General features: G+C 44.8%; 1 protein-coding gene across 2 annotated transcripts; it reads left to right on the forward strand.

The window, feature by feature from the left end:
* The first annotated feature begins 944 nt into the window (after window positions 1-944).
* On the forward strand, window positions 945-26,946 carry LOC146202896 (uncharacterized). 2 transcript variants are annotated; one of them, XM_084588449.1, is made up of 6 exons: window positions 946-1,099; window positions 1,589-1,717; window positions 6,233-6,468; window positions 11,487-11,661; window positions 20,512-20,637; window positions 26,526-26,946. In XM_084588449.1, the coding sequence occupies exons 2-6, from the start codon at window positions 1,616-1,618 to the stop codon at window positions 26,883-26,885; spliced, it is 999 nt and encodes a 332-aa protein (XP_084444575.1). In that variant the 5' UTR covers window positions 946-1,099; window positions 1,589-1,615; the 3' UTR covers window positions 26,886-26,946. The 2 variants fall into 2 exon arrangements, with proteins under 2 accessions (XP_084444576.1, XP_084444575.1); XM_084588450.1 differs by lacking the exon at window positions 20,512-20,637 and having other exon boundaries at window positions 945-1,099.

Genomic DNA, 26,946 nt, shown 5'->3' on the forward strand with positions numbered 1-26,946 from the left:
TCCCGCTAAAAAGCAGCGGTAGCGTCATCTAGCAGAATTACAAGAACGTGCTATTCTTGCTTTTGCGATTTTTAACCGCAGCGCTTTTCTCTAGCGACGCCAGATGACGCTACAACTGCCTTTTTGCTAGGGTGCCTCGATACGGCGGCGCGCTACTACATCGAGGCACCCTACTTTTTGCTGGAAACTCTGCACTGGCGTTTTTTGCTTCTCAGTCTCGTCTACACCGTGTTCGAGGCTAAGACAGGAGTATTGCAGACTAATACCGAGTCAAGCGGTCAAGCACCAAGAGATAAACACGCTGTGCAGTGTGTGTGGGGAGGATGAGGAAACGGCTGTACACTTAATAATTTCCTGGAAAGGGCTCCGTCCTATAGTTCAAGGCTATGGGGCAGATTAAGCCAAAGCATGGGGCTTATGGATAATGGAGGAAAATATACTTTAAAAGGGTTGAAATAACCAAGCGAAGGTTAGCTGAATGGTGGCTAAAATCAACGCAAAAATAGGTACAAACTATATTACTATTCACAGCTAGGCGGCCTGTAGCGCTGCCGCCCGATTCAAAGGGTTTAGCCTTATCCATCCATTCATCCCTTACTCCACTTTTAGTGCTTTTAGTGCGTGAAATAAAGTGGTTTCTCCTCCTCCTCCCTTCACGATTATATCGCAGTTTTTTTTTTTTTTTTTCATCCCTCATGTGGTCTACTCTGGACTTGACGTCACAGCCATCTTAAATTATTCACTGGTAGCAGGCTAATATCACGTTGTGATCCATGTACAGTGATGTCTTGCGCAAACATAAAGCCCCGTAGTCTTGGAGGAAAGAAACAACAAGACAAGACGATGTGGTTGTCTCCACTTCACTCCAGGAGAGGACGCGCGCATCGAGGCACCGTAACGCCCTCTCACCAACACTATTTTTGCCTTCCCTCCAAACGCCCTCCCTTGTTTTCTCCATTTAATACTGTATATATATACCTTGTTGCTCTCTGTCTCACGCCGTGATTCGTCGTCGCCGTGGCCGTGGTCTCCTAGCCTGTTTGCCAGTGCGCTCAGGCGCTTGGTGCGTGGTGTGGTCCTGGCTGCTATCCTATGTTATGTGAGTGAGACTGACTTTCTTTTATGCGAGCTCATATCATTACATAGAGTGCTTTCCGTTCATGTAGGCGAACGTTTTGATGTCCCGTAGTTCCAGCCTCAGCTGATTTTCGAGCACGTACCGGTGACAAGTTCCTTTTCATGGCCGCGCGAAGTTGTTTGTTTTGCTACTCATCTGCGGATGGAAACCAGAATAAACTCGGCAATCTTAGATAGTCTTTATAAGTGTGTACGGTGACTTGTTTAGGTTCATGCATGTCCAAAACCACCTGTGCGCATACTAGGCTTAGCCCGGCCTAGGATACAAGCTCTTAATAAGAAAATCGGCTTCTTACACGAGCATTTTTGGGCTGAATGCTGACATTTCTGACGTACGAGATGTTATTAAGCGTAACATGAAGACTGATGTGCACAATACTCATTATACTTGCTTTACATGCAGGGTAGGTAAGATATCTGTCATTGCGGCGTTTATATTTCTGGCTTGCAGAACACGGAAACATCACGCACCGGCAACATGGACTTCGCCGAAACTGTGCAGAAGAAAGTACAAAAAGCTCAAGAACTTATAGACGAAATAGAAACAAGTCGAAGGTGCCTCCAAAAAAACTGCGAAACTGTAAGTAACATCTGTGGCGGAATAACGTTTGGGTTCAGCACGGTCCCCCTCATTTTGTTGGGTGTTGCACAATTAGACCCGCGCTGTAGAATGCTTCTCCCAGCTAAACCGCGGAATCCTTGCAGTTCAGATTTCGCACAGAAATCACATTTTGTCGCTAGTATTTGTTAATACTAAATTTGTTTGTGGTACTTGCCTGATTCGATCAGAAGAAGTAAAATATTCCCATCGCCTGCGGCGGCGGCGACGCCAGACGAACCGCTGCCCCAGCGATGGGACTGGTGGCGCCACCTCATGCTGCTAACAACAACTCTGTAGCAGGAAAAGAGGGGGCGAGCGTTTCTGGCAGAAGGTTTGAGTTGTTGTAAGCAGCATGAGGTGGCGCCACCAGTCCCATCACTGGGGCAGCGGTTCGTCTGGCGTCGCCGCCGCCGCAGGCGATGGGATTATTTTACTTCTTCTGATCGAATCAGGCAAGTACCACAAACAAATTTAGTATTAAAAAATACTAGCGACAAAATGTGATTTCTGTGCGAAATCTGAACTGCAAGGATTCCGCGGTTTAGCTGGGAGAAGCATTCTACTGCGCGGGTCTAATTGTGCAACACCCTGTAGTTTCCCTGTTCTTTGAGGCGTTAATATACAGGGTGTTGCACAATTAGACCCGCGCTGTAGAATGCTTCTCCCAGCTAAACCGCGGAATCCTTGCAGTTCAGATTTCGCACAGAAATCACATTTTGTCGCTAGTATTTTTTAATACTAAATTTGTTTGTGGTACTTGCCTGATTCGATCAGAAGAAGTAAAATAATCCCATCGCCTGCGGCGGCGGCGACGCCAGACGAACCGCTGCCCCAGTGATGGGACTGGTGGCGCCACCTCATGCTGCTTACAACAACTCAAACCTTCTGCCAGAAACGCTCGCCCCCTCTTTTCCTGCTACAGAGTTGTTGTTAGCAGCATGAGGTGGCGCCACCAGTCCCATCGCTGGGGCAGCGATTCGTCTGCCGTCGCCGCCGCCGCCGCCGCCGCCGCAGGCGATGGGAATATTTTACTTCTTCTGATCGAATCAGGCAAGTACCACAAACAAATTTAGTATTAAAAAATACTAGCGACAAAATGCGATTTCTGTGCGAAATCTGAACTGCAAGGATTCCGCGGTTTAGCTGGGAGAAGCATTCTACAGCGCGGGTCTAATTGTGCAACACCCTGTAGTTAGCGGCCAGCTCGCAGCGAGCTAATTTTATTATTGCTGCGTTGATAACAAATGTCGGGAGGACAGCGCGTGGCTAGCAGCCAGGTTATTCAAATGGCGTGCGCTAACGTGCCATAATACAATAAATAGAATAGAATATAGATTTGATTGAGACGAAAAATTACGTAAACCAAATGAAGAGGTGGTATGACGGTGCCACATTTAGTGTGGCGACGGCTGGGATTTCAGAGCCTTACAGGCATTTTCTTGTTTATTGCAGTTTTTGACATAGGTACTGTATAATTTTGACTGAATGTTTGCGTTCATGTGCAGTTCTTCCTGGCCACTTGTGATGTGATCAATGTTGTGCAAAAGGTCCTCTAATGTAGTGAATGTGGTAATTTTTTGGCTCTAGGTTGCAGCTCTGGCCTGGGCAGTTCAATCCCTCTGATAGTACTGTTTTTTCATGGAGTGCTAAAAGCTAGGAGACTTTCCAGTGCATCAACTTGTGCAGTGGCTGGCTAATAAGGGTTTTGACCATAGTTGCTTTGACACTGTGCCAGTTGCAGCGCTGCCACATTTTTGGCCTCTGATAATAACTACAAAAAGTCCTGCATACTAGCTGCAGCAGCAATGCCAACAAATGTCTAGCATGTCTATGTGACCTGCTTAGTTAGCCCTTTGTAAGGCGCAAGCTGTATGCATCTCATACATAATGAAAATTGCATTCATGAAGAATTTTCAAGCAAGGCCACTGGTTTTGTAAAAGAGGCATACTGGGACAGTATGTATCCCGCTCACCTGCAGGGGCAGAGGGCTAACTGATAAATGGAGGCTTGTATTGTCACGGGATGGTGTAAAGGGAAAAGGATCTGCTTCCGAAATTCACTTAAATATTGTTTTCTTTTACTGCAACTCTTTTTATTCAAATGACTTTTACTTCCATTAGGAAATCATTGCAGTGCAAAGGAAATGTCAAAGGGTGGTGCAGTTAAGACAAAAGTTTGTTTGGCTGGCTATTTGGGCTTAGTGGAATACCGGGTCTAGAGTGTGCATGCACAGAACGCTAATGGACAGATATCGTTAGCCTACACTTGCAATTTCAGATGTCAGCTTTGTGGCTTTTGTGTTCTTAGCGTTAAAACATGGGGGGGGCACCCTCCCAAGTGACAGTCGCCCTCTTTGGTTGAATAAGAAGTCATTACAGTTCTGGTTAACATTTTCAACCGGTAACCACTGGTGTTGCTGCCTTTTGCTACGACTGACTCTGCTTCAATGATCTAGTTGAATCTGTAATTCAGCACAATTTTGAAGACATGCTATCAGTTCTGGCCCATCAAAGCCTAGTGGAGGCTCCATCTGCTGTGCTACTGTCTGCAATTGCTCAGAACATAGCACAACAGGTCAGGATGTAACAAAAGTAAATTTGTAGCTTTGTGATGGTGTGTTAAGAGTTTCAACAATTTAATACGGTGTGAGGCGTAAATAATGATATGTCTTGTCACGGACTGTGTTGATGAAAACATTGCTCAGGCAGAGTAGCTTGCCCATGTTTCCAGCCATTCCAGTCATATTCACCTGCCGTGGTGGCTAGAAGACTATAACAAGTAAAGTAAGAGAATAGAGTTTTAAAGGGGGGTGGGATGTGAAGGCCTTCATACTTTCTCCACACGCATATACATAGCCAGAAACCTCTACGCCGCTGCCATTATAAGTGCGGCACGTGGTGGCGGTAATTTGAACAGTCCCCCGCCAGTGTACATGTATGCAGCGCGCATGCGCGTGGGACATGGCAACTTGAACTAGCCGCCGCCAGTGTACATGTATGCAGCGCGCGTGCGCGTGGGGCATGGTAACTTGAACTGGCCCCCGCCATTGTACATGTATGCAGCGCGCGTGCGCGTGGGGTATGGAAACTTGCGGACAGCACCTGCCTGTTAACTTGAACCGGGGGAATGCGAACTGCTCTGCCAGCCCCGCCCATCCGGGGGCCTGGTAACTTGAACTGGCGCCTGCCAGTGTACCTGTGCACAGGATGTGGTGTGGCATGGTAACATGAACCGGGTGAATGTGAGCTGCCCTTCCAGCCTTGCTCATTGTTTGCATTATCAGGACTCTCATTTTTCAAGCGAGGTTCGCTCGCTCTCTGCACATTTGGTTGGGTTGAGTGTAACTGGGCTTGCTGTACCCAATGCTCCAGTACAGGGTTTTATTTTCACTAGAATTTTGATCTGCCCAAGCACACATCTGCTTCACAATGGCAGTCTATTATAAACTTCCAAAAATATTTGGAGCATTGCATGTCCTGTGAGTATTTGTTTGAGTGGTTTGTACCCTGCATTCCTTTAACTAGATTGCACCACTATGTCTTTTATTGCACATAATTTTAGTCCCTAAGGCATTGCTTGGTCATGGCGATAGTGGAAATTATTATTACTGCATTATCTGACTCCAGTAGAGACTGGTAATAATTACTGCAAGTTAGCAGGAGTAGTGACTTCTAAAATAAGAGAATTTTGCCTCCATGCAGAGTACTGCATGTACAGGTGCAGACATAAGTAAACAGAGCACACTTTTCCGTTCAAATTGCAGTTACGCCCTCTGTATTGGAGATAAAACATTATTTGTCCTAGTGAAAGCGCACTGGCGTCTACTACCAGTCTGCATATACCACGGTTGCCAGTTTCAGTTATGCAATGCGCGAAAATTTTTAGAAGCTAATTGCGTGCTCCATTCACTTTTGTCCACACTGATAGCTTTAGTACAGCATTCCAAAATAGGTTTTTGTAGGTTTTATAGGCTTTGTAGCTGTTATGCAAGGCCACTTTAAGCCTATTTGGTTTGGTTGGTCATATCCTGTGCACAAGGATATGACAAATGCACCTTGAATCTTTTTCCACCAAGAGACACAGCCACATTGAACAAAAGATAATTCATGCATGATAAAGATTAGTGACATTGGCTGCAGCCTGTCTCAGTGCATTAGATAAAATGACTGCCCCTTGTTGGCGTATTGGCCCGAAGCCCAAAGGCCCATGAGTTGATTATTCTTGTTAATTTCTTTCATGATTACTGTTTTCAGCGTCTCGCTATCTGTCAGTTTTTGTTCCTGATGATGCTTTCTGTGTAGTACTTGCTGAAAGGTTAGAATGCTACACTTTGGTTCACAGTCCAGCACCTGTGCCTTGTCATGCCTTCTTTTGTCCAGGTATATAATTTTTCCACTATGCTCGATTATCAACTATTATAGTGGCAGGTTAGCTTGATCAAAGGCTCCAAGCAGGACTTCCTAATTATGTCAACATTTTCATTTGTCTTTCAGCTGAGAGATGATGTTGACACAGCCTGCAATCAGCAGATAGCTACCATCTGCCACCGAAAGGACCAGTTGTGGCGTCAGGTTGATATGCTCACTGCTGAGCAGGAGAGGCAGCTGGAGTCTGACCTGGCCAGGTTGCACCAGTATCAAGGCAGCCTGCTTTCTCTGCTTCAGCTGTACACAGCTGGCACGCTGAAAAATGATTTCAATGCATTCTCCTGCCTGCAAGCCCTTGAGCTGTGAGTATAACATAGTGCATGCAGTTCAGACTAGACCACTGCATGGGCCTGGGCTTACCCGAAAGCCCGGCCCATGGGCTGGGCAGCGTAGATATGCTTCGGGTCTGGGCGAGGCCAGGGTTTGTCGAAAACCCATTCCAGGCCCAGCCCGTAATTCCAGCAGCGCAGGTTTCCTCCAGGCCCATTTCAGTTCTCCTGCTCGTTAGTCTCTCTCACCACATCAAGCAATGTTTCTTTTCCTTCATGTCTCAGGCCAATTCAAGTGGGGGAATGAGTCAACCACTCATTTCTGAGAACTTGTGCGGCGTGCTCGTGACAGAAGCCAAGAACTCTGCAGAAATGGGGGGGGGGGGGGGGAAGCAGCCTTTTCCCCGACCCTCACGCAGACTGTGTTCTGTGTGCTCTTCTATTCCTAGTCTTTTTCACTGCACTGATAATGCCAAACAGCATGCCCAAGCTTGTACTTTCTTGCACCATTCATTCATGCTTTTCGCCTCGGCGCAATTTTTTTTTTCTTTTCGCAAAAGCCAGCTCGCTGCCATCGGCTGAAAATAAAGATCAAAGAGAGGCTCTGGTGAGGTTTCTGGGGACATTCTCAGTCTCCACTCCTCGGAAGCCCCTGTACGAGTGCCTCGTCGCCTCGGCCGCAGACCTGTTGAACTAGGATTGAAAGTGGCAGATGTCTGCGAAGCTGGTGCTGCTTTTGAGGAAGAGGCCTACCATCTTTTCTTAAAGGAGAAAATGCGCGAGGCGTCAAAAGGAAGTGTGGCACTTCGGGTCGACTTTGCGGGGAGGACCTCGAGAGAAGGAATCAAGAAAGCCGTGAAAAGGAGGGGGGGATCTGAAACGAATGGCCACACTACATGTGTAGAAACAGTCACGTGTAGCTGCAATAAATCCTGAAGTGAATGCAAGGCATAGCAGTGCAACCTGTCTGTGCGGGTTTCCTTTTCCTCATTTCATTAAGCTCTGAGACGAATTGATAAAAATCAGCGCCCATTATGGAAATGTTCCTGCTTGTGACCTGCTTCCACATCCAACAACTGTATCTCTAAAAGCTGCAGAAGTAGTCAATGCAATGCAATGATTTCTCTCGGGCCGTAGTGTCTTGACCCTACGAGGCATATCCCTTCCCTGAGTCTTTTGTACTTTCACCAGAAACTGACTGGGTGGTGCGAGCTATGTGCCTACCTGCCTAGTTGGGTTACATGCATAGTCAGTGGGCCCAGGCCGGGTCTGGCCTCGAAAAGTAGGCTTGTGCAGTGATCTAGTTGACTATTAGGGTTTGGCTGTCTGTGCTCTGAGCAGCACTGCAAAAACCACCACACAAAACTACAAGTTTTTAATCAGCCCTAGCAGATCAGGAGCATGCTGCTAGACAACAGCACCATATTATAAGGTGTATTTTCCATTAGGAAAGCCAGCAACTGACGAATTCTGCATTAACAAAGGAAGTTTTTTTAATGTCAGGCCTGATGTGTTAGCCCTGAACTAGGCGAATAACTATGAGAATTTCTCCCTTGGAAGGAATTGTCCTTTGCCACAGCCCATGTCTTCAGCACTAGTAACTAGTCTTGTTTTTTTTTTTTTTTTTTTTTTTTTTTTTTTTTTTTTTTTTTTCATCGTAGCTGTGCCTTCATGACAAACCTTACACTGGTGGAAAATTATTGCTTCTAGGTTCTGACATGTTTGCTCTCAACTTCACCTTTAGGGCACCAAACAATTTAAAGTAGAGGAATGGTGGACAAAAATTTGCACAGTTCGTTTTTTACTGTATCCATCATATTCGGCATCGATTGTACCTATATGTGCTCTGTGTATTCTATATGAATGGCCGTTTTAAATGTTGACAGATCTTTATTAAGGTGAAAGCCTTTAATGGGTCATGCTCGCGGTCGTGTCCTTCCATGCGCTGGAATCCTGCCAGCTGTGGCCTCCGCGCAGCGGCGCAACCTCCTCCCCTCCTTAGTAACCGGCGTGCGAGGACGTAGGAGCGGTGGTGGCAGCTGCACCGCCGCTCCTATGTCCTCATTGCAGTCGAGTGAGTGAGACTGGTGGTTCCGAAGCGGCCCAGTGATTCTGCCCCAAGCGGTTCAAGGAAGCGGCCGCGGACGCCGGATTTCCTGAACACCAAATGCCAGAAGAACATGTATAGAGTCCCTCGTTTACTACAAGCACCGTACAGTAAGGCGGTATGTACATGAAGAGGTAAAAAAGTTTGAACTAAAATTAGCCAGTTCACTTTTTGAATTCGTAATTTTGTAAGGTATGGTTATTGTTAAAATGAAGGTCATCAAGATTGAAGATGAGCACTGTTTTTAAATTTTCTTAATCAGCTTTGTGGTTGAAAATATTGAACATCAAAACTACGCATTTGGAAGCTAATTGAGTTTGTGTTCTCATATTTCATTTTTATAATTTGGTATCGATGCACTTAATATTGTGGCCGAAATTAAATGAACTATTACTTTTTGCTTCATCAAATGCAAAATGGCATCAATATTTGATGTATATTTTATGAATATCGAATGCAGGAAAGCCAACAAAGTGAGCTTTCAGAAGCATAGTTTGGACATTCAATATTATAACCACATAGCCGATTAAGAAAATTAAAAAATGGGGCTCACCTTTGATGTTCATGACTTTCATTGTTGCTATACTGTTAAATATTTATGTACCGACCATCAGTGTTGCGAATTGCTTGACATTACATAGTTTCTCAATTTCCTAGCTCCATTGCCCCTGTAACGAATGTTTTCCGGTGATTGACCTTAGTTGAGGTAGTGTTACTTGCTGGGCATGGGGGGGCCTGCTGATCATGGCAGCTTTTAAGCGTTGCATGCCAAGATCAGGTCTGAACCTCATCTTGGCATGTGGGCTGCATTGAAATTCTTATCTCCATGAAATGAGTGCACTTATATTCTCCTCTCTTGGCTGGTTTTGGGGCCTTTAGAAGTGGTTCAATATTATTTAGAGTACACATGGTGTCTCAAAAAGTATTCATATAACCTGAAATTTGTGCCATTCAAAGTGAACAAAATTCATATTCAAAAGCACAGGAAATTCATTCAGAGATGTTTGGTTATGGCTGGTGCGGTTTGAGACAGCACATCACTGCTCCCTACTAGTAGTGTGTACCGCATGGCTGGCAGTTGCAACGTTGACAGTGTACAGGCTGAGTGTTGCAGCTTGCTTACTACACCAGTGACGTACGAGCAGCATTTAATGTTTGAGGGTGCCGTCGTGGCTCACATGTTCATATCATTCTTAGTGGCATGAAGATGTACTTAAAATTAGAAATTCTGCACATTGTACGCAATGCACTGTGGCTAGGAAATTTTACAGTGGTATCGCCTGTAATCATATTATGGAGATTCTACTGTATATGCATAAATTTACAACTTCATTATTTTTTTATAAAAGTTGCTTATTCAAGGGTAGGTGTGGCTTTCATTCGAATATTCTTGTTTGACTTGCACAGAATTTGTTGAACATGTTGGAAATGATTATGATTACTGTGCAGTATATTTCTCTCTTGAATCCCATGTAAAGCATGTGGAGTTGACAAAGTGTGGCACAAGGCTGTTCAACGTTCAATTTTTTCTATTTTGAGTTTTTTGATGAAGCTGCCATGGAAGTGTGAAGAAAATTTCATACAAATTGTTCAAAACTGTCGACATGACTAAAAATGAGCCTAACACCTGCACCTCATCCATGATGAGAACGCAATCATGCGCCGGCGAAGCGTTGGGACGAGCGTTCTGTGGCCCCGGATGTAGTGCTGCGGACGAGGAAGGTGAAGAAGCGGGCAGTGGTATGGGCAAGAGCTACAGTATTCCTCTAGGAGTGCAGCAAAATGAGTGGGGTCAGAAGAGTTAAAACAGTCTTGAAGAAATCTGCTTCACAAGGAGATTTCTAGCAAGAAAACCAGAATGGAAGGAAACCGCCAATTGTTCCAGCATTTTCCTGTCTCGCGAGGCCAAAGCGGGTGCAGAACATTTCCTGTACACTTTCAGCAATGAACCTTCAGGACCTCATAAAAAAAGAGGCATACTAGTGGATACAACTATTTTCAGAAATAGGTCTTTTTAGGTCTTTCTTTTGTTTGTTTCGAAGCCATGTGCCCTCTTAAGTAAACCCTGAAGCAGCGACGTCATAGGAATCTAATATTTGAGTAGCTCCTTTACTTAAGCTTTTAAGCAACTGTCAAGTTTATTAGCAGGTTACATTCTGTGCCTTAAAAAATCTCAAAAGAAAAAAAAAAAAGTTTGTTAGATAAGAATTGGAGGCGAGATCTAATTACAGGTCTGTTGTAGCCTATTTTGTGGCCAGCGTCAGCTGCGTGTGAAAAAGACTAGGTGACTCTGGCAAATGCGGAGTAGAACGCTTTGGGACTTTCACCTCGGCTTCCACTACCATCATCCAGTTTTTCTGTCAATAAATGTGGCCGTGGTCGACCTTGCTCGGTGACCTCCACATTGTGGTAACCCAGACATGATCCGAACATGCAACTTGCTGATCTGGAGTTCCGTGCTATGGTCTTTGGGCCATTGCAGTCAAAATTGAAATCATTAATATTGAGTCTCCTTGCAGTAAGATTACTGGCTTTGTTTGTTGGGATTTTATTGTTTGCATTTCATTTGATGCTGGCAGTGCATTGATAGAATCAAACTGAATTGATAGAATAAAACTTGAGTAGACGTTGAGCCAAAATTAAACCGCTGTCATTGGCATCCTCGTCAGTGCCATATCCACTAGGTTGATGCAAGCTGAAAAAAAAAAAAGAAGAAATGCAGTTTGTTTTGCTTAATTTCACTAAAGAATTCATTTTGGTTTTGAACAATATCTGTGAGGAAGGCTTTGATCATTGTATTCTGTGAGAAAGACATCGACATCACTATGCATGGCATGTAGCCTAGTATAACAGTATGTTGCTAAAAATGTGGATCTGTTAGATATATTGTTTGTGGTGTCTCTTCTTGATATTGCTTTCTCCATCGTTGTATGCCTCTGTACAGGCCCAATGTGACTACAGTGGTGCCACAGTTGCACTTTTCTAAGATGGGGGAGACTGAGTTGGAGCAAGCAGTGAAGAGGTTTGGCTCTGCCAAGTTGCAACATGCCTGCATGCCAGGCTACAAGGACACTCCAAAAGGCTCCGACTCAAATGAATCTTGGCTCCTGTGTGATGTGGTGGGTAATGCATGCCAATTGCAGTCCTCACGGGCTGTATTTTATGGCTGTATTATAGCACATCGAGGGTTTGTGGCATGCACGATGCAACATAGTTTGTGAGCATTCTGTACTGAGTGGTATAAAATCTGCAGCATTAGAATGGAACTGTCATTGTTCCTTGGAATGCCATCTTTTCAAGTTAATATCATAGCAGGGCCTTCATTGGGGAAAACCAAACGTTTTTCAGTGTTTTCTTACCTCAAAGGAGAAATACTGTAGCTTGTTAGGAGAAATACTGTAGCTTGTTGTAAGCATGTCTCTTACTAAAGGCGTATCTTTTTTCTTTTTTTTATCACCGCTTCAGAAATGTGCATAGACTGATATTCTCGTGCAGTATATAAAGAAAATGGTGCCGGTGACTCAAGTTATGCTGCATGTTGTTTCATGCAGTGTGTTAAAAAAAATAAAAGGGGTGTTCTTACTGAAATGTGTACCGCTATAGTCAGATTAAACTTCAGAATGCAGTGGAAAATTCTTCTTTAAAGGAGGCCCTTCATCCAATGACATCGATTGATTCTCATGACTTCACTGTTCATCTTTTAGCGTGAAATCGCAGGCTAATGGCAAGTGCATTTGTGACATTTGGTATTAACCTTCATATCGTAACAATCTGTCCTCCACTCCATTGGCTGAAGGGCCTCTTCTGTGGGGCATTTGTTGCTACATTCTTTCGCTAGTGCTCTTTATTCATGTAATATGATGGAAGTCTGGTTTGTAGTGCAGTTGCTAGCTATTGCTGTATCAATAAGGATTGCAATTGTGCGTTGGTGAAAACATTGCGTCATACAGTAGAATCTCGATGATACGATTACGGCTGGTACGAATTTCGGGATGATACAAATTTTAAGAATGCTTTGAACGGACTACATTGTATAGAATACGCTAAGATTCGGGGTGATACGAAGAGTTTCTGAACCCGTCGCGGTTGATACGAACGTGCAAACCAGTCGCGCATGCGAGCGGACCGGCGCGGCTTGCCTCAAGAGGGTAACATAACCGACGCGGCCGCCGCTAACTCCTCTCCACCCCCCCGCCACGAATGATGCAAACGAACGTTGTACAAACGCACAAAGCCACCGAGCAGCTCTGCGCAAGAGCTCACAGGGGGAGAGGGTACCCACCGCGGCCACTGCCTCTCCTCTCCAATCCCCCTCACCCCACTAGCCACCCTACCCCCACCTCTCTTTCGTAGCAAACCGACGAGCACTAGGCATGTGCCCAGTCGTGTACGTCACTCATTCGCTGGCAGCTCATTGGTCTATTGAAAAGTTGTCTCGCCGGCTGTTCCCAGGAGGCCCGGAGACCTGTGACGCTGGCTGCCGCTGCAGTAGTTCTCCGTTCGCCGCTTCCTTCTGTCGTTCGCTGTGATGTGACCTGCCCAAACGTTAGAAAGACGCAAGCGTTCACTGCTGCCGAAATGTCGCGGAAGCGTAAAGCCCTTTCTTTTAAGGAAAAGCTTGAAGTGCTGAAGAGGGTTGACGAAAACCCTAAGAAGAAGAGTGTCGACTTAGCAAAAGAGCTAGGGTTGGCACCGTCGACGCTGTTCACCATTGTTGCGCAGCAAGATGTCATCTTGAAGAATGTGCAGCATTTCGGTGCGAACGTGAAGCAGGCTAAAACAGCGACCCATGTCAAGCTGGAAGAGGTTCTGCTGACTTGGTTCCGCGAAGTGACAGCGGCCGGCATCAACGTGGACGGCAAGGTGCTACGTGAAAAAGCCGACACCGTCGCGCTTTCGCTTGGAATTGAAAATTTTCAAGCGTCTGGGGGATGGCTGCACCGGTTTAAGGAGCTGCTCGGACTTGTCTACCGGGTTGTCTCAGGTGAAGGCAAGAAAGTGGACCAGTCAGCTGTAGATGAGTGGCTGAACACGCTGCCGGCGCTGATTTCGAAGTATGCGCCACGCGACATATTTAATGCCGACGAGCCGGGCCTCTTTTTCAACCTTCAACCGGAAAGAAGTTTGTGCGTAAAAGGCCAGGCATGCCAGGGCGGCCAGAAAAGCAAGGGGAGAGTAACAGTACTCTTTTGCTGCAACTTGGATGGATCCGAGAAACTCCAGCTTACCGTCATCGGTAAGTCGAAGAAACCGTTGTTTCCGATCGGCAGAGCGTTTGCCTGTCTGTTACAAAGGTAACCGAAAGGCGTGGATGACTGGAGATTTTTTCCGCGAGTTCTTGGCAAGCCTTAATCGGGAAATGGCGTCAGGAAACCGGAAAATTTTGCTTTTCGTGGACCAGTGCACTGCCCACCCAAAGGAAATGACATTAAATAACGTGAGTCGGGTTCCTGCCGGCGAACACTACCAGCTATCTTCAGCCACTGGACGCTGGGATAATTAGAAATGTGAAACATCATTTCAAAGGCCTTTTAGTAAGGCGTCTGCTGGCGAAAATTGACCGTAAAGAAGCAAACTTGTGGATCACTCTTACTTAGATGGTTTGCACACAATCTCGAACTGTTTTAGAAAGTGCGGATTTGCCATCTGACTTGCTGCGGCTTCGGCAGGAGATTGTCAAGAGCAACATGATGACCTCACAATTGATGGCTGGGACAATCTGGAAACTGAAGCTTCGGCTCGGGACTTCGTTACCGCGGACGACAACATCACCACCTGTGGGCTGAGGTCTATTGAAGGCTTGGTCAACGAAGCGAATGATTGCGAAAATGAGCCTGACAGTGATGGTGACGCTGACGACGAGTGTGATCACCCGCCGTCAACGGCAGATATTCTTCACGCTTTGGACGTTCTGCGCCGCACCGTAAGTGCTGGCAGCGTGAGTGACGAAACCGGCTTTATGCCTTTCAGGCGGAGCTTCTTCGCAGCATCAACAGCAAAAAAGTGCAGACAAGCATTACGGACTTTTTCGGCCGCAATTAGTTCGCCATAATAAAGTTTGGTTCATTTTCAATTCATTCCCATGTGGAAGTTGACTTGTTTTGGATCATACGAATTCGGGATGATACGAATATTTTGCGTGCTCCCTTGGAATTCGTATCATCGAGATTCTACTGTAATGCTTTCCAATAAATTGTTGTGCTTTCGTAAGCACTTTTAATTGCTACTATGAAAGGGTACAAGTAGTGCTGTGGACATGACACAGTGCTTTGGAAAATGATTACTGCACCATTAAAGCTTGCAAAATGTATTAATGCCAGTTCACAAATGCATTACTTATAGTTGCACTAAAATGCTTTGAGATGAGGCATTGCTGCTTCGTCATCTGATCCATTTCTCTGAGCCTACATCCAGCCAACCATTAAACTTACTGTGGACGTTTGACAATTGTAAGTCAATGTGATTTATAGGCTTAGTTTCAACAGTGTAGTGCACTGTGATAGGAATAGCATAGTCTACATGCTTGAATTCTGCCAGTATGTGAAATTCTATTGCATGTTGCACAAGAACTGTAGACAGTGGTGATTAGTGGTTTTGAAGTTTCCATGTGATTTATGCGTTATTGGAAATGATTTGACCTTGTGAGCACTGCTCGTTCAATTGGAACATGTCTTCTGCTTTGTTGTTAATGGTCTAGAGTTGGGTGATTTGGGGAATAGCAAACATGGCAGAAAACAGTGCATAGAGGTAGGACAAGAAAAAGACTGAGTTGGCGTGCTCCATGTGTTCGTCTTTTTCTTATTTTGCCTGTGTGTTCTGTTTTCTGCCATGTTTTCTACTTGGAACCCCAGGCAGTCGAAATTTTCGGAGCCTTGCACTACGGCGTCGCCATAGCCCGAGTCACTTTGGGACGTTAAACCTCATAAACCAAACTAAACCTTCCAGTAAAGCTTTTATAATCCACTCCATCTTTGGGGGTGACCACCGAATTGCTGACGTTTTGTGAAATGTTTAACCCTTCGTGCCTAACTTTTTCCCGCTTCGCCGCTGTTCCAGTCTGAAAATATTTTGCCTATTTTTGGGGCAGCGGAAGGAAACAAACAATTGGGCAGTAACATTTCCACAAATGTTTATTTTTTTTAGGTTTCTCTTCCTGCCCAAGACCCTTGACAGTATTTTTGGTTGGGTGTGGTATCGCTGGAAGCATTCCTCTGGGTGCAGGCCGGGATTTTGATGACACGCTTGGCAGAAAAGTACTGTCTCCTTCCTGCCCCCTTTGGCCTTGCGGTCACTGCAAACCATGCAATCTTTGCTTCTTCTGCTTGCGAGCTTGTAGATGAAATTAGGCCTACCATCTACCCTTTCCTCGCTGTCCAAACGAGCAGATGGCCCCCGTTTTTTAGCGTGGGCTCTCGCATCACCGACCAGCTGTTCGATGAGGCTCCGGCGGTACTGGAGATTATGCTGCTCCTTTAGGCCCTGTCTGAGATGCTGCAATCTCATCAAAATGAAGGTGTTTACGATCGAAACTTCTAGGAGCCAGAAAAACAGCTTCTTCCACCATTTCTTGGTCTTGTGGGTAAAGGAATAGGTGGCATAGTGGTGGTAAGCCCTATCGACTGCACCCATGTTTTCTGTGTAGTCACAGATCACTACAGGCTTTTGCGGAGTAACTTTCTTGCCTCCTGCTTTTGTCCGCTTTTTCTTCTTTCACTGATGCATTGTGAGCCGAACTAAGCATTGTCACTTGACGTTTGTCCCGCCAGGCAAGTGCCATGTATGAGTGTCCTTGACGGTAAGCCACCTCTTTTTTTTTTTGTTTTGTTTTTTCTTCAGCTGCGGCAGCATTTTCTTTCTGTTAGGCATAACAGTGCCAGTTAGCAGTATGCTCTTCTGAAGTAATTCTTCTGCAATGTCTGAGTAAAGAGGATAGCCACTTCCTGGCATAGCTAGCTGCAGTTTCTCAAGCAGGTGCAGAACAATCCTGCATGTGAATGGGAGCTCCAGATGGCATAGGCTATCACTCGTCGGGCTTCTGCAATAAGACTCAATTGTAGAAATGTAGCCGGTTTGGCAATCTGCAAGTCCAAAAACCCGCATGCCCCTTGAAACCGACGGTGCTTTCGTCGATACAAATTTTTGGCCCGGTACTGAAATGCTCTCTGCATTTTTCATTAGTGTAGTGCACAATGCCCCTCACCTTTCTGCTGTGAGATGGTCAGTCGGGCGAGGCATCCGAGCTTTGAGAAACGTGGAGCATCAAAAAAAATTTGAAGAAACCGCTTGCGTTTGAAAACATGCGGGAAAAAGGGCATCGTCTTAAGCAGGTCCTGGATAAAGTACTTACGTTTGGCCTTCGGATTCGATGCTATGTTGTTATGCCTAAAAAGGACACATCCTCCCAATCCTTCCAAATTGAGTGCTTTGGAAGAACTCCGGTAGTCGAGATATTCTCACATGCATAGCAGTTGGTCTCTCGCACAATGACCTAAGTTTGTCCGTAAAGAACAACTGTGAAAGCAGCCCAACTCACAGGATAGGTTGGAGTGCTTACTTGAGGTCCGGGGTTCAAGACAGTGAACGGAAGGGGCAGGGTGTCTAGCAACCGGGAAAACCGGGAATTGTCAGGGAAATTTCATGCACCGGGAAAAATCAGGGAAATGTCAGGGAAACCAAAAATTTCGCCAGGGAAAATTGCACAATATATTCTGCAGTGCATTTTCATTAAGGTGGCGCCCAGCAAGTATGTTATTCATGCAGTTTTTTTTTTTTTTTTTTTTTCTCGTGGTGGAGCGCGCGGCCGCCACCGCGTTAACACTTCTATGTCCACAGTCTCAAACTCTGTACTGGCGTCGCATTTCGTGCTGACGGCGAGGTGAAACTCTCGTTGGGTCGCTGACTTCCCTGACCGAACGGGTTTTACGCCGGCCACTCAACACAATATGCTGGTTCCGCCGTAGAGTAGTACGCGACGGCGGCGTCAACTCGAAAGTGTACCATGATCCGGGATGCGATTCACACTGTAATATGAACCTGCGGTGTCGTCATCGGGCAGCATCGAGAAACATGAGCGCATACGCAGACGTGCACGAAGCGGCAGTGACCGCGGTAAACGCAAAACAAAACTGAAAAAAAAAAAAAAATAAACGCGCCGATCATGCCAGCTAATAAGAGACTTGGGACGGGGCGCTTCAAAAACGCGCCGTGTGAGATGGAGACCATAAACTGTCCTCGGAAAACCGGCGCGCGCAGCCAGTCCGCCTGACCGAAGCCATTTTGAGATGGCGCAAATTCCACACAATCAACACTTTCAAACCAAGCCCAAGATGGTGGTGATCGGCTGGCTGCAACGCCCGTGGCGCGCGGGAATTTCTAACAAATTTTCTCTTTCCAGGGGGAATTTCGTGGCTGTCGTGACATTTTGAAAGTCAATGTTACCACGTTAATAATTTTATCAAAATAGCTCTTTGGGCCAGTTGGTTCATATTGGTTCATACTTAGCACATAAAAAGATAGAGCGCAAAAAACGGGCACAAAGGAACACAAAACGATGGGATAAGAGCGCCCGTCTTGTTGTTTTGGGTTCCTTTGTCCCCACGTTTTTTGCGCTGGTCTTTTTATGTGTTAATAATTTGAGTGAAGGTGCCCAAAAGGGTAAACATTCCGAAAATGAGCTTTTTCTTAAAGTTGATTTTTCACCATTATTAATCGTTCTAAGACTCTCGTCTCCCTTTAATTAACTCTGTGGCTGTAAGAATTTTCGGTACTGCAAGTCTTCAACTAATTTTATTTTCCAGGTGGTTGCACATTTATCAACAATCTGAAAGTTCGCAACTTAGACGCAGCTTCCTGTAATGGCCGCGGGCGCCGTCACTATTATGCACCTAGGGTGCTTCGCATCGAGGCACCCTATGTAGACCCGAATTTTGACCAGTCATAATCGCCGTTCTTTGATACAGGGGACTATATGAAACTTTCAGAGGCTGGTATCAGTGTGGTTTTAATTTTCCGTAAACTTTTGATGTCTTTACTGGCCATTAACATTAATAGCAGCCTTTCACTATTGTAAATTGCAGAATATGATTAATAAATAGCTTTTTGTTGGAAATTGTTCATCTATGCTCATTGTCATCAGAAGCTAAGTTTTTTAACCTCTTCACTCGTCAGGAAATTTGAACTGAAATAATCGGGGAAAACCTGGAAAAGTCTGGGATTTTGAAAATAGTGGTTTGCTAGACACCCTGATGGGTGTGAAGTCTGGACTATTTTACGTGTATGCTTGCCAGACTGCTGCACGTGGTCTCGTGTCACCAGAGCCACCGGCTCCAGCCCAGTCATCATAATCACAGCTGGAACTTGATCCCATAGATGCGCTGTCTTCGTCATCTGATAGGGGCACATAGTTCTCTTCCTCACTGAAATTGTCACTTTCACTGAAAGCTTGACAATTTTTGCCATAGAAAGCACTCTGTGAAAACGCTGTCTTTGTGTGCTGCCAGCAGCATGTAAACAGAACAACAGAAAACACTCTTGCTTCTGCCAAAGCTCCAAAACACTGCAGTCCTGTAGTTTAAAAACTTATAAACAGATGAAAGACTGGTTTAGTATTTGTCTCAGAGATGGCACATCATGCATAGCAAGCCGAAACACGTGCATTCAACCATGCAAAAGCTTGTCAGGCCATGCCTGACAGCAGACCGCTACGGCCGAGTAGCGTTGTCGGGCTGGGCTTGACTAAAGACCACAAAGGGTTAGAGCTGCTAGCTAGTTGTAATACAAGTATCTTTCTGCACTTCTTTTTAAGTAATCGTTACTAAGGCACCTAATTACCTGTGACAGAAAAGTTTAAATTCTATGAATTGAGAACAAAGAAGCTGCAGTATTGTGCCGGAAGCCTTTTCACAGTAGTGACCACTGTGCTGTCGTTTGCCTTCCAGGTTTGTGCTTTGTACTGAGTGGTTCTGTGCCTGTATAGTCTTTTTTCTGTTCCCTACTTCACATGGCTATTTCACTGCCTTTGTTCCTTTCTCACCGGCTCATTCCACCTTCACATATTTGTACCAACTCTTTCTTGCTTGTATGTATTGGGCATTCGGCCGCAATGGCCTTGCAGTTGTTGAGAAGTTGGCTTTTCTTCATGGCTTGCAAGCCTGGTGTATGAGCTTGGTGTGTCTCAATGAACAGGAAAAAAAAAAGTATTCTATATTGGCAGGCTTGTTTCAAATATAATGCAAGGTGCTTTCTGAAGCAGACACATTAAAGAAAGAACATATGTAATTGTGCAAATAAAAGGTGATTAATTCAAACTTCAACAATTCAAATTTTTGGATAATTGGAGTTGGGCCAGAGCAAGCTGTACAGTTCAATCAAGATTACGATATGAGGGTCGAGCACTTGTCACCAAACAGGTTAAAAAAAAGTAACCTAAATGTAGCCAAAGTGTAAAAATGTCAAGTAGCCCCAAAATTGCCCAAAATGTTTTTAAAATATAAGCACAAAAATTAATACAAACAAGAATGCTCTTTATAACTAGTTTCTAGCATTCCTCACTTTATTTCCAGCAGTGAGGGCCATCACAAGTCAGAAAATCTTGATGTGTTGATGATGCTTTCTTGATGAACTTGCTGTAAAGTGGCCTACATTGACGACAGCCAGGACTAGATAATGAAAAGAAAGGAAATATGCTTCAGTACTAGCAGAATGATCATTACAGTGATACAGGTGTTCGAGGAGAGGTGAAGAGGAGGAGCATCATTTCTTATTGCCGATATCTTCGGTGTTGGTGCAGCTAGCTTAAAAATTTTTGTGGTGCATTGATGAATGATGTAAAGATTGATTGTGCACTTTTTCTAGCTGCAGTGAATGTCCCTTCATGATCTCCTGATAGTTTAGAAAAAGCACTAGCTGAGATATTGCAGTCATAGGTTCATGCAGATGTTTCAAAGCATGTGACTGACTCTGTATGGCAGGACAACTGCAGCGGTGAAGATGAAGTGGTGGCTGCTTCCCTGCCAAAGTCCCTGTCAGCAACATCCAGCTCAATTGAAGCAGTGTCCATGGATGAGGACGATGCACCGGTCGTACTTGGCAAGCTGGTGCGTCAGTTTATTTGGCATTAATATGAGGATGCGAGAGGAATGATGTTGCCATGTTCAGTGCAAAATCAAATGACAGCTTCCCCAGAGGTTTTCGAGCAGTTTGACATGTTTGCGTCATATTTCCAAGAGCTCCCTTTCTTGGTTACAATAATCGTCGTCGGTGAATCGTCCTTGTGTTAAAGTTTAGCACGCCTACCTCATGATGGGAAAACCAACTAGCCGCCATTACAGCATTGCTCGTTAATATAAATTGTTGTTAAAATACGAAAGAAAGCAAACCGAAATAGCTGTATACAGCCAAAGGTGGTGCTGCATTGAATTACTCAAATAGCAGCTGTCGTACTTGGCAACAGCTTTTCTTGCCAGTGAAAGGAAAGTATTCTATATTGGCAGGTTTGTTTCAAATATAATGAAGGTGCTTTCTGCAGCAGACACATTAAAGAAAAAAACATGATCTGTAATTGTGCAATAGCCTTTCTTGGCAGTGAAAGGAAATTTATGGGGGTGGATCATGGTAACTCTGTCAGTATGCCAAATAGCTCAGAAGCAGTTTGAGCATCTCATTGCCCAGCATGTGGTATTGCCCTGTGGTAGCTTCATTCTTGTGCCACCATCTTCTGAAGCTCATTGTAGCTAGCAGTGTTTAAGAAAACTGTATTTTGCTTGACTGTCGACATCGAAAGTTGCTGTAGAAATACACCTTAAATAAAGACTTGCTGACAATGCACTACATTTTAAATGGAGGCTAACAACTGCAGCCAGGGATTATTTTCTGCTGCATAAAAAGAGGTGTATTTAGACTCCTCACTGCCAAAAGTTGTGCAGTATGATTCTTCTTATGTAACGTGAAGTACTGCGTACAGTCATGCCTAGTTTTATACAATGCAGTCCACTTATAACCATATTAAGAAAACCAGAAAATTCAGTTATTATCATTATATCTGAACCAGCAAAAAAAAAAAAGAAAGAAAGAAAAAACAACAACAAAAGCACACAGTAAAACCTCATTAATACGTTCCCGCATACCAAGTAGTTGCGGCTAAAACATAGTTGCGAGAATTCCCAGGCTTAGCCACCGTTGAAACCCATGTATTGGCTGACCGCTTAAGACGTAGTGGCTCATGAAGTGCCTACCGCTTAATGCGTACCTGTCATCGCAGTTTTGCTGGCTGTGCTGGACTGCTGGCTATACGACATTGCGGCCATTTTGGCCATGTTCTGACATATGCGGCGATGTCCATGTGAACGCATCGCTGAGTAGTATTGTCACCAGCTCTATCGCGGTAACCATCACCATTATACTACTCGCATACAGTCGTGTTGCTTGCTCGTGACCTCTCGCTGCGGGTCTGCGGGTGTTGTTGTGTTGTGGATGTGTTGCGGGCAGGTAGCACGCATTTTTTGGGGTCTTCTTCTGTTCGGAGCTGGTGCTGTGCGGAGCACAAAGCAGTTGTTGCATTAGTGCGTGTATGAACGGTTGGCACTATGCCAAAGCCTACTCGACTGAAGTGTCGCATACTGACAGATAAGGAAATGTTGATCATTACTCATTCTGCTGTAAATGGAACTACAAAGAGTGTACTAGCGCGTGCTGGAAACTTGCTTGTCCCCAGTCTCGGCGTTTTTGAGACTTCTGTTGTCGCCGCACGACTACCACGGCGGCAACTGAGTGGGTTGCACTGTACGGGCACTTTGGTTCCCGAGCAAAACTGTCCATAAAGTGAGTCGTCCATAATGAGTCGTCAAGGAAAAACATTAAGAAATATATGCATGTTGGTGGCCAGTGAACTTGAAATTAGATAATTTGGGGAGCTACAAACCCACTATCCCGGTAACCATTATGTTTGAAATAATGTGGTGTAGCATTAAGTGTCTAGTTTATGATATGGTTGATGTGTCTCAAGGATGAGTGGCAATTTATACTACAGCTGTTCACATGCTATGAACCACAGCTACAGTTTGGCTGTAAGCTGCTTTCTGCATGGAACATGCTGCGGAGAGTATTCTTCGGGGTCATTCAGGTGATACAGAAAATGGTCAGGTGCATTGACTGGACAACTAACTTTGCGTTGTAATGCGTGACACCACAAAATAAAAGGGCGAACACTTTATAAGTTGTAATAAAACTGTGCTTCTCTAGCGTCCCGCACTTGAAATGCAGAAAATGAAACATGGAGCAGAAGTTTGTTATCATCACTGTCCATATTAATGCGACAATATTAATGCGACAAAAATACTAGAGCCTCAGTGGGCTCTGTGTATTTACCCCTTGTCCATTGTTAGTTTCTATATTAGTGAGGCTTAAACACATTGAAAAAATTTGGTCCCTGGAAAAATTGTCCATAATTCAAGTTGTCCATATTAACAAGGCATGACTCTTTCCACATAAAAGTTAATTTTATGCAGAGCAGACTTCTTTGTGCTGTCTAAAGTAGTTCAAGCCAAGCCACTGGTAGAATGCAGTCTATGCTGAAACCTGTGTAAGGAAGAGTAATTATTATGCAAATCATTTACATTAACAGAATTTCAAACTGTGCACCATTTATCCAGTGTGCATGCGTTGGCAGTAAGATCGCGTAAGAGTGAACTCCTCGTAACCCTCGAAGTTTGTGTTGCGTTGAAGTCCAGAACCAAAGGATGATTGGCAGTTTGTTTTGCCATTTACAAGCTAGACTTCCAAAGTTTTGCATGTTGGCATGGAAGGCAGGAAGCTGCATGTTTTATCACCTTTGATATCCATCTGCCTCGGACTGCTGGTGTTGTAGTTGCGTTGTGGAGAATCTGTTGCTTTAAGCTGCAGGTGCAACACATTGCCTTCCCATGGGAGACTATGTAACAAGGAATGCGCTGGCAATTTAGACCTACCAGCAAAAGTTTGTGCGAGGTGACTTCGACCAATAGTAATAATTTCTATGCATCTAGGTCAGATTGGAATTAATGGTGTACTAGCATGTAGTTTGGATGTGCAAAATAAAGTTATGCACACACAGCATGGTGCGTGTGCAAAGATTGTGGTAAAATATTTTTGGTAATATTGCCTTCCATAAACTTTTCACTGGCTAGTCAGGGTGGTGGTAGAAAGAATTGGATTATAGTTGGGAACATTTCTTTTTAAGGGGTGAGGTTTTTTTGAGTGAGGGTTGCAAATTATGTGGTTGGGGTACTTATTTTAGGAGTCTGCTTGAGTGTGGCAGTACAGAACTCGAAGGGGATCGCGAAATAGTTCGTATGTCAATAAATCGATATACACAAATGGCTTGAGACACAGCTTGCGATCGTGAAAATTGATGCTGTATTTGTTGCGTGATCAACCCACTCACATAATGAACCCACCCTCCACTTTTGCCACCAAGAATTTGAAAAGGAAAAGAAAAAAAAAAATGCATTAGTTGGTGGCATGTCCCTTCGTTTTAGCTGTTGCATCTACAGCTCATTTATTGGCAGCGTGCCAAGATGCTGCTGCGGCGTCGCCGCGTGTTTATCTTTTGAGTAATACTTTTGATGTTAGCTCCTTCGGTGGCGGGTAGCGAACTTGGCAGAGAGCCCGTGATGGCTTGGTTGCACAAGCCTGGTTCGATTTGGCACGCCGCATTCGGGGCGGGCAGAGTCTACTGCCACAAAATCATTGCAAAGTGTGATACTAGCAGCAAATGCCGTTTATAGCGATGCTAAAAGCCGATGTCATGATCGCAGCTGACCGCATGCTTTCGTTGATTCATAAATGCAAGGATGGACTACTGTCGCAAAAAAAACACAAATCTGCTGCTTCTTAATGTCCGCAGCCGCCGCGCTACGCCGCACGTGCAGCACGACAACACAAGACGTGCATCGCATGCAACCCGCCGCGCACAAAGGGTACACAACACACACTGGAACACTGGAGAAAGCATCCGACGCTCTGTCCGCTATGGGCTGAGCTGGCTTGTCGGCACATGCATAGTGCGTGCTGCTGCGAATGAAGACCGAGAAAGAGAGAGGATGGTGAGAGAGAAAGAATGGGCGCTTCGCTCTATCGCGTTGTTTCCACATCACAGCTGCATTGGCTAAGTCTGTTCCGTAGCGGCCGTTGCCAAACCGGTTCCCTTGAATTCCTTAACGCACACGGCTTGCAAACGTCGTGTGCTGGCGCACTGCAAACGACGCCGCTGATGCGCGCATCTTTGGGGAAAGGGCGCGGCACCCAACTGTTCTGTCTCATTCCTTCAGCGTGTGGCTTGAAAATGTCACACGGCAAATGACCGAGGGTAATGCGATAGTCTTTGGGGAAGGCGCACCTTCCAGCGTGTGGTGCGGAGTTCGATATATCGAATGACCAGGAAATTTGAGTTCGATATACAACGCAGTTTTCAAAGGGCTATTCCATGCTTTCGATATAATCAAAATTCGAATTATCTGGGTTAAACTGTGTACAGTAACTGAAGACAAACCTTAAAGGAGTATAGACACCAACTTTTGATGCCATTTTTCTTTTTCTTGTTATTGATGCGCAAGACATTCCTGTACAGGGATCACCACGTGGTTTTCGCCTGTGGCCACTAAATACCGTAAAAACCCGCATATAATACGAGGTTTTTACCTTGCATTGCGTCATATCAGATTTCTGCCTTGTATTATTTGCAGGTCTGAACAAATTTCAACCTAAAAACGCAGTTCCGGCCTCATTATTAATAAGCACTATCCATAGGCGTGCGCAGGTTTCTGCATTAAGAGGAGCCAAGGTTCAACCCAGTTCCCCCCCCTTCCGATTCCTATTCCCACCAAGGCCCTATGGTTAAAATGCCGTGCAAAGGCGGGAAGTGGCTCTAAGACATTTCGTTTTAGATGCGATGGAATTGCTACATATACAAAATGTTGACAGAACTTGTATCTGAACCAGATTGTACATAGGCTATGGAGCCAGATAGTACATAGGTAGATGGTGCATAGGAAAGACAAGCGCTCTCATAAGAGTTAACTCTGTTCTGTTGACTGAAGGGTTGATTCTTTAGGGTTGAGGACAACCACTAACTTCCGTAAGAGTTGGTGCTTGTCCTGTCGTTTTCTTCCCTCCGTATGTGCCTTTCAGGCTTTCAGAGTGCTTATTTTCCCCCCCTTCCAATAAAAAAATATTGTGCGCTTAAAAAAGCAAAACAAGCTTCGCAATGTATGCAGAATTGAAAATGACTCTCTTCTTACAACGGTTCCTTGTGCCACCGACTCTCTGGGAAAAAAGGTGGCAAGGTCCTCAGACGCCAGTATATTAAAAAAGAAACTTTCAAAACGACAGCACAGGTACGACAGGGTAAGGGTATGGGCAGACTTGGCGCTCCCCGAGACGATTAGGGGGTAGCCCCCTCCTTGTGTGCATGCCTGTGGCGCTGTCAGCATTAGGCTTCCAGCCAGAGAAGACGCTGAAACTGAAACAGTTGAGAAAAAAAATTGGATTAGATTATTCAATGATCGTATGCAAATATCACGTGATGATCTGTGTACACTGTCTTGTGCATCATTACAGAGTATAAAATTGGGACCCAAAAATTGTCTACTCCTAAGTTAAGTTCTGTGGTGCACTTGTCTATGGGCAGATAATGCCTGTGACACAACAAACACAAGGTTGCTTGCAGAAGTCTTCATGGTTGAGGAATCTGGATTTTCTTCACCTGGGGTTAGAGCATGTGCTGGTATTGCTCAGAACATAAGTGTTTTAGCATTGTACCCTCGCTGGAATATTGGTGTTATAGCTGAGATTTGACACTGTGACCTCATGCTCAGCAACACAAGTCCTTAGCCACTTTGCTACTGCAGTGCATTGTTGGGACTATTTGACTAGTGTTATACAGAGAAAGATGAAACATTCAATTTTATTGCACTCATACCTTTCCTTTAATTTCCTTTGATGTTTACAGGCTATAGACCACCCTAAAGGTTCTCGCATAGCAAACATTGAGCACGACCAGTCACCATGGCTCCTGGGAAGCAGTGGATATGTTGGCAACGGCGAACTTCTCAAGCTGACTAAAGCACTGAGTGAAATCAGCACCACAGACACAGGAAACCATGAGGAGGTTAACAAGACTGACTGGCTGCTTCTGCCAAGGGATTCTGTGACAAGCAAGACATCAGATGCCAACTCAGAGTGGCTGCTTTCTGGTAAAGCCAGCCCCATACCGACTACCAGGTCATACATAATGAAGATCAGAGACATGTTTAAACCATATTTTGACCATGGAAATGATAGTCTCTGGGTAGCATATGGGGAAAAATAAGCCACGAAATAATTTTATACATTAGACACTGGCTATATGGAAATAAACAAGATTATGCTCA

This window comes from Amblyomma maculatum, chromosome 1 (assembly GCF_055883805.1).
Source record: "Amblyomma maculatum isolate TAMU_Amacu chromosome 1, ASM5588380v1, whole genome shotgun sequence".
Taxonomy (NCBI): Eukaryota; Metazoa; Arthropoda; class Arachnida; order Ixodida; family Ixodidae; genus Amblyomma; species Amblyomma maculatum.

Coding starts and splice junctions, on each gene's coding strand:
- LOC146202896 (XM_084588449.1), top strand. CDS start 1,616: ATGGACTTCGCCGAAACTGTGCAGAAGAAAGTACAAAAAGCTCAAGAA. Junction 6,469..11,486: donor TGCCTGCAAGCCCTTGAGCT/GTGAGTATAACA, acceptor GCCTCTGTACAG/GCCCAATGTGACTACAGTGG. Junction 20,638..26,525: donor CGGTCGTACTTGGCAAGCTG/GTGCGTCAGTTT, acceptor TGATGTTTACAG/GCTATAGACCACCCTAAAGG.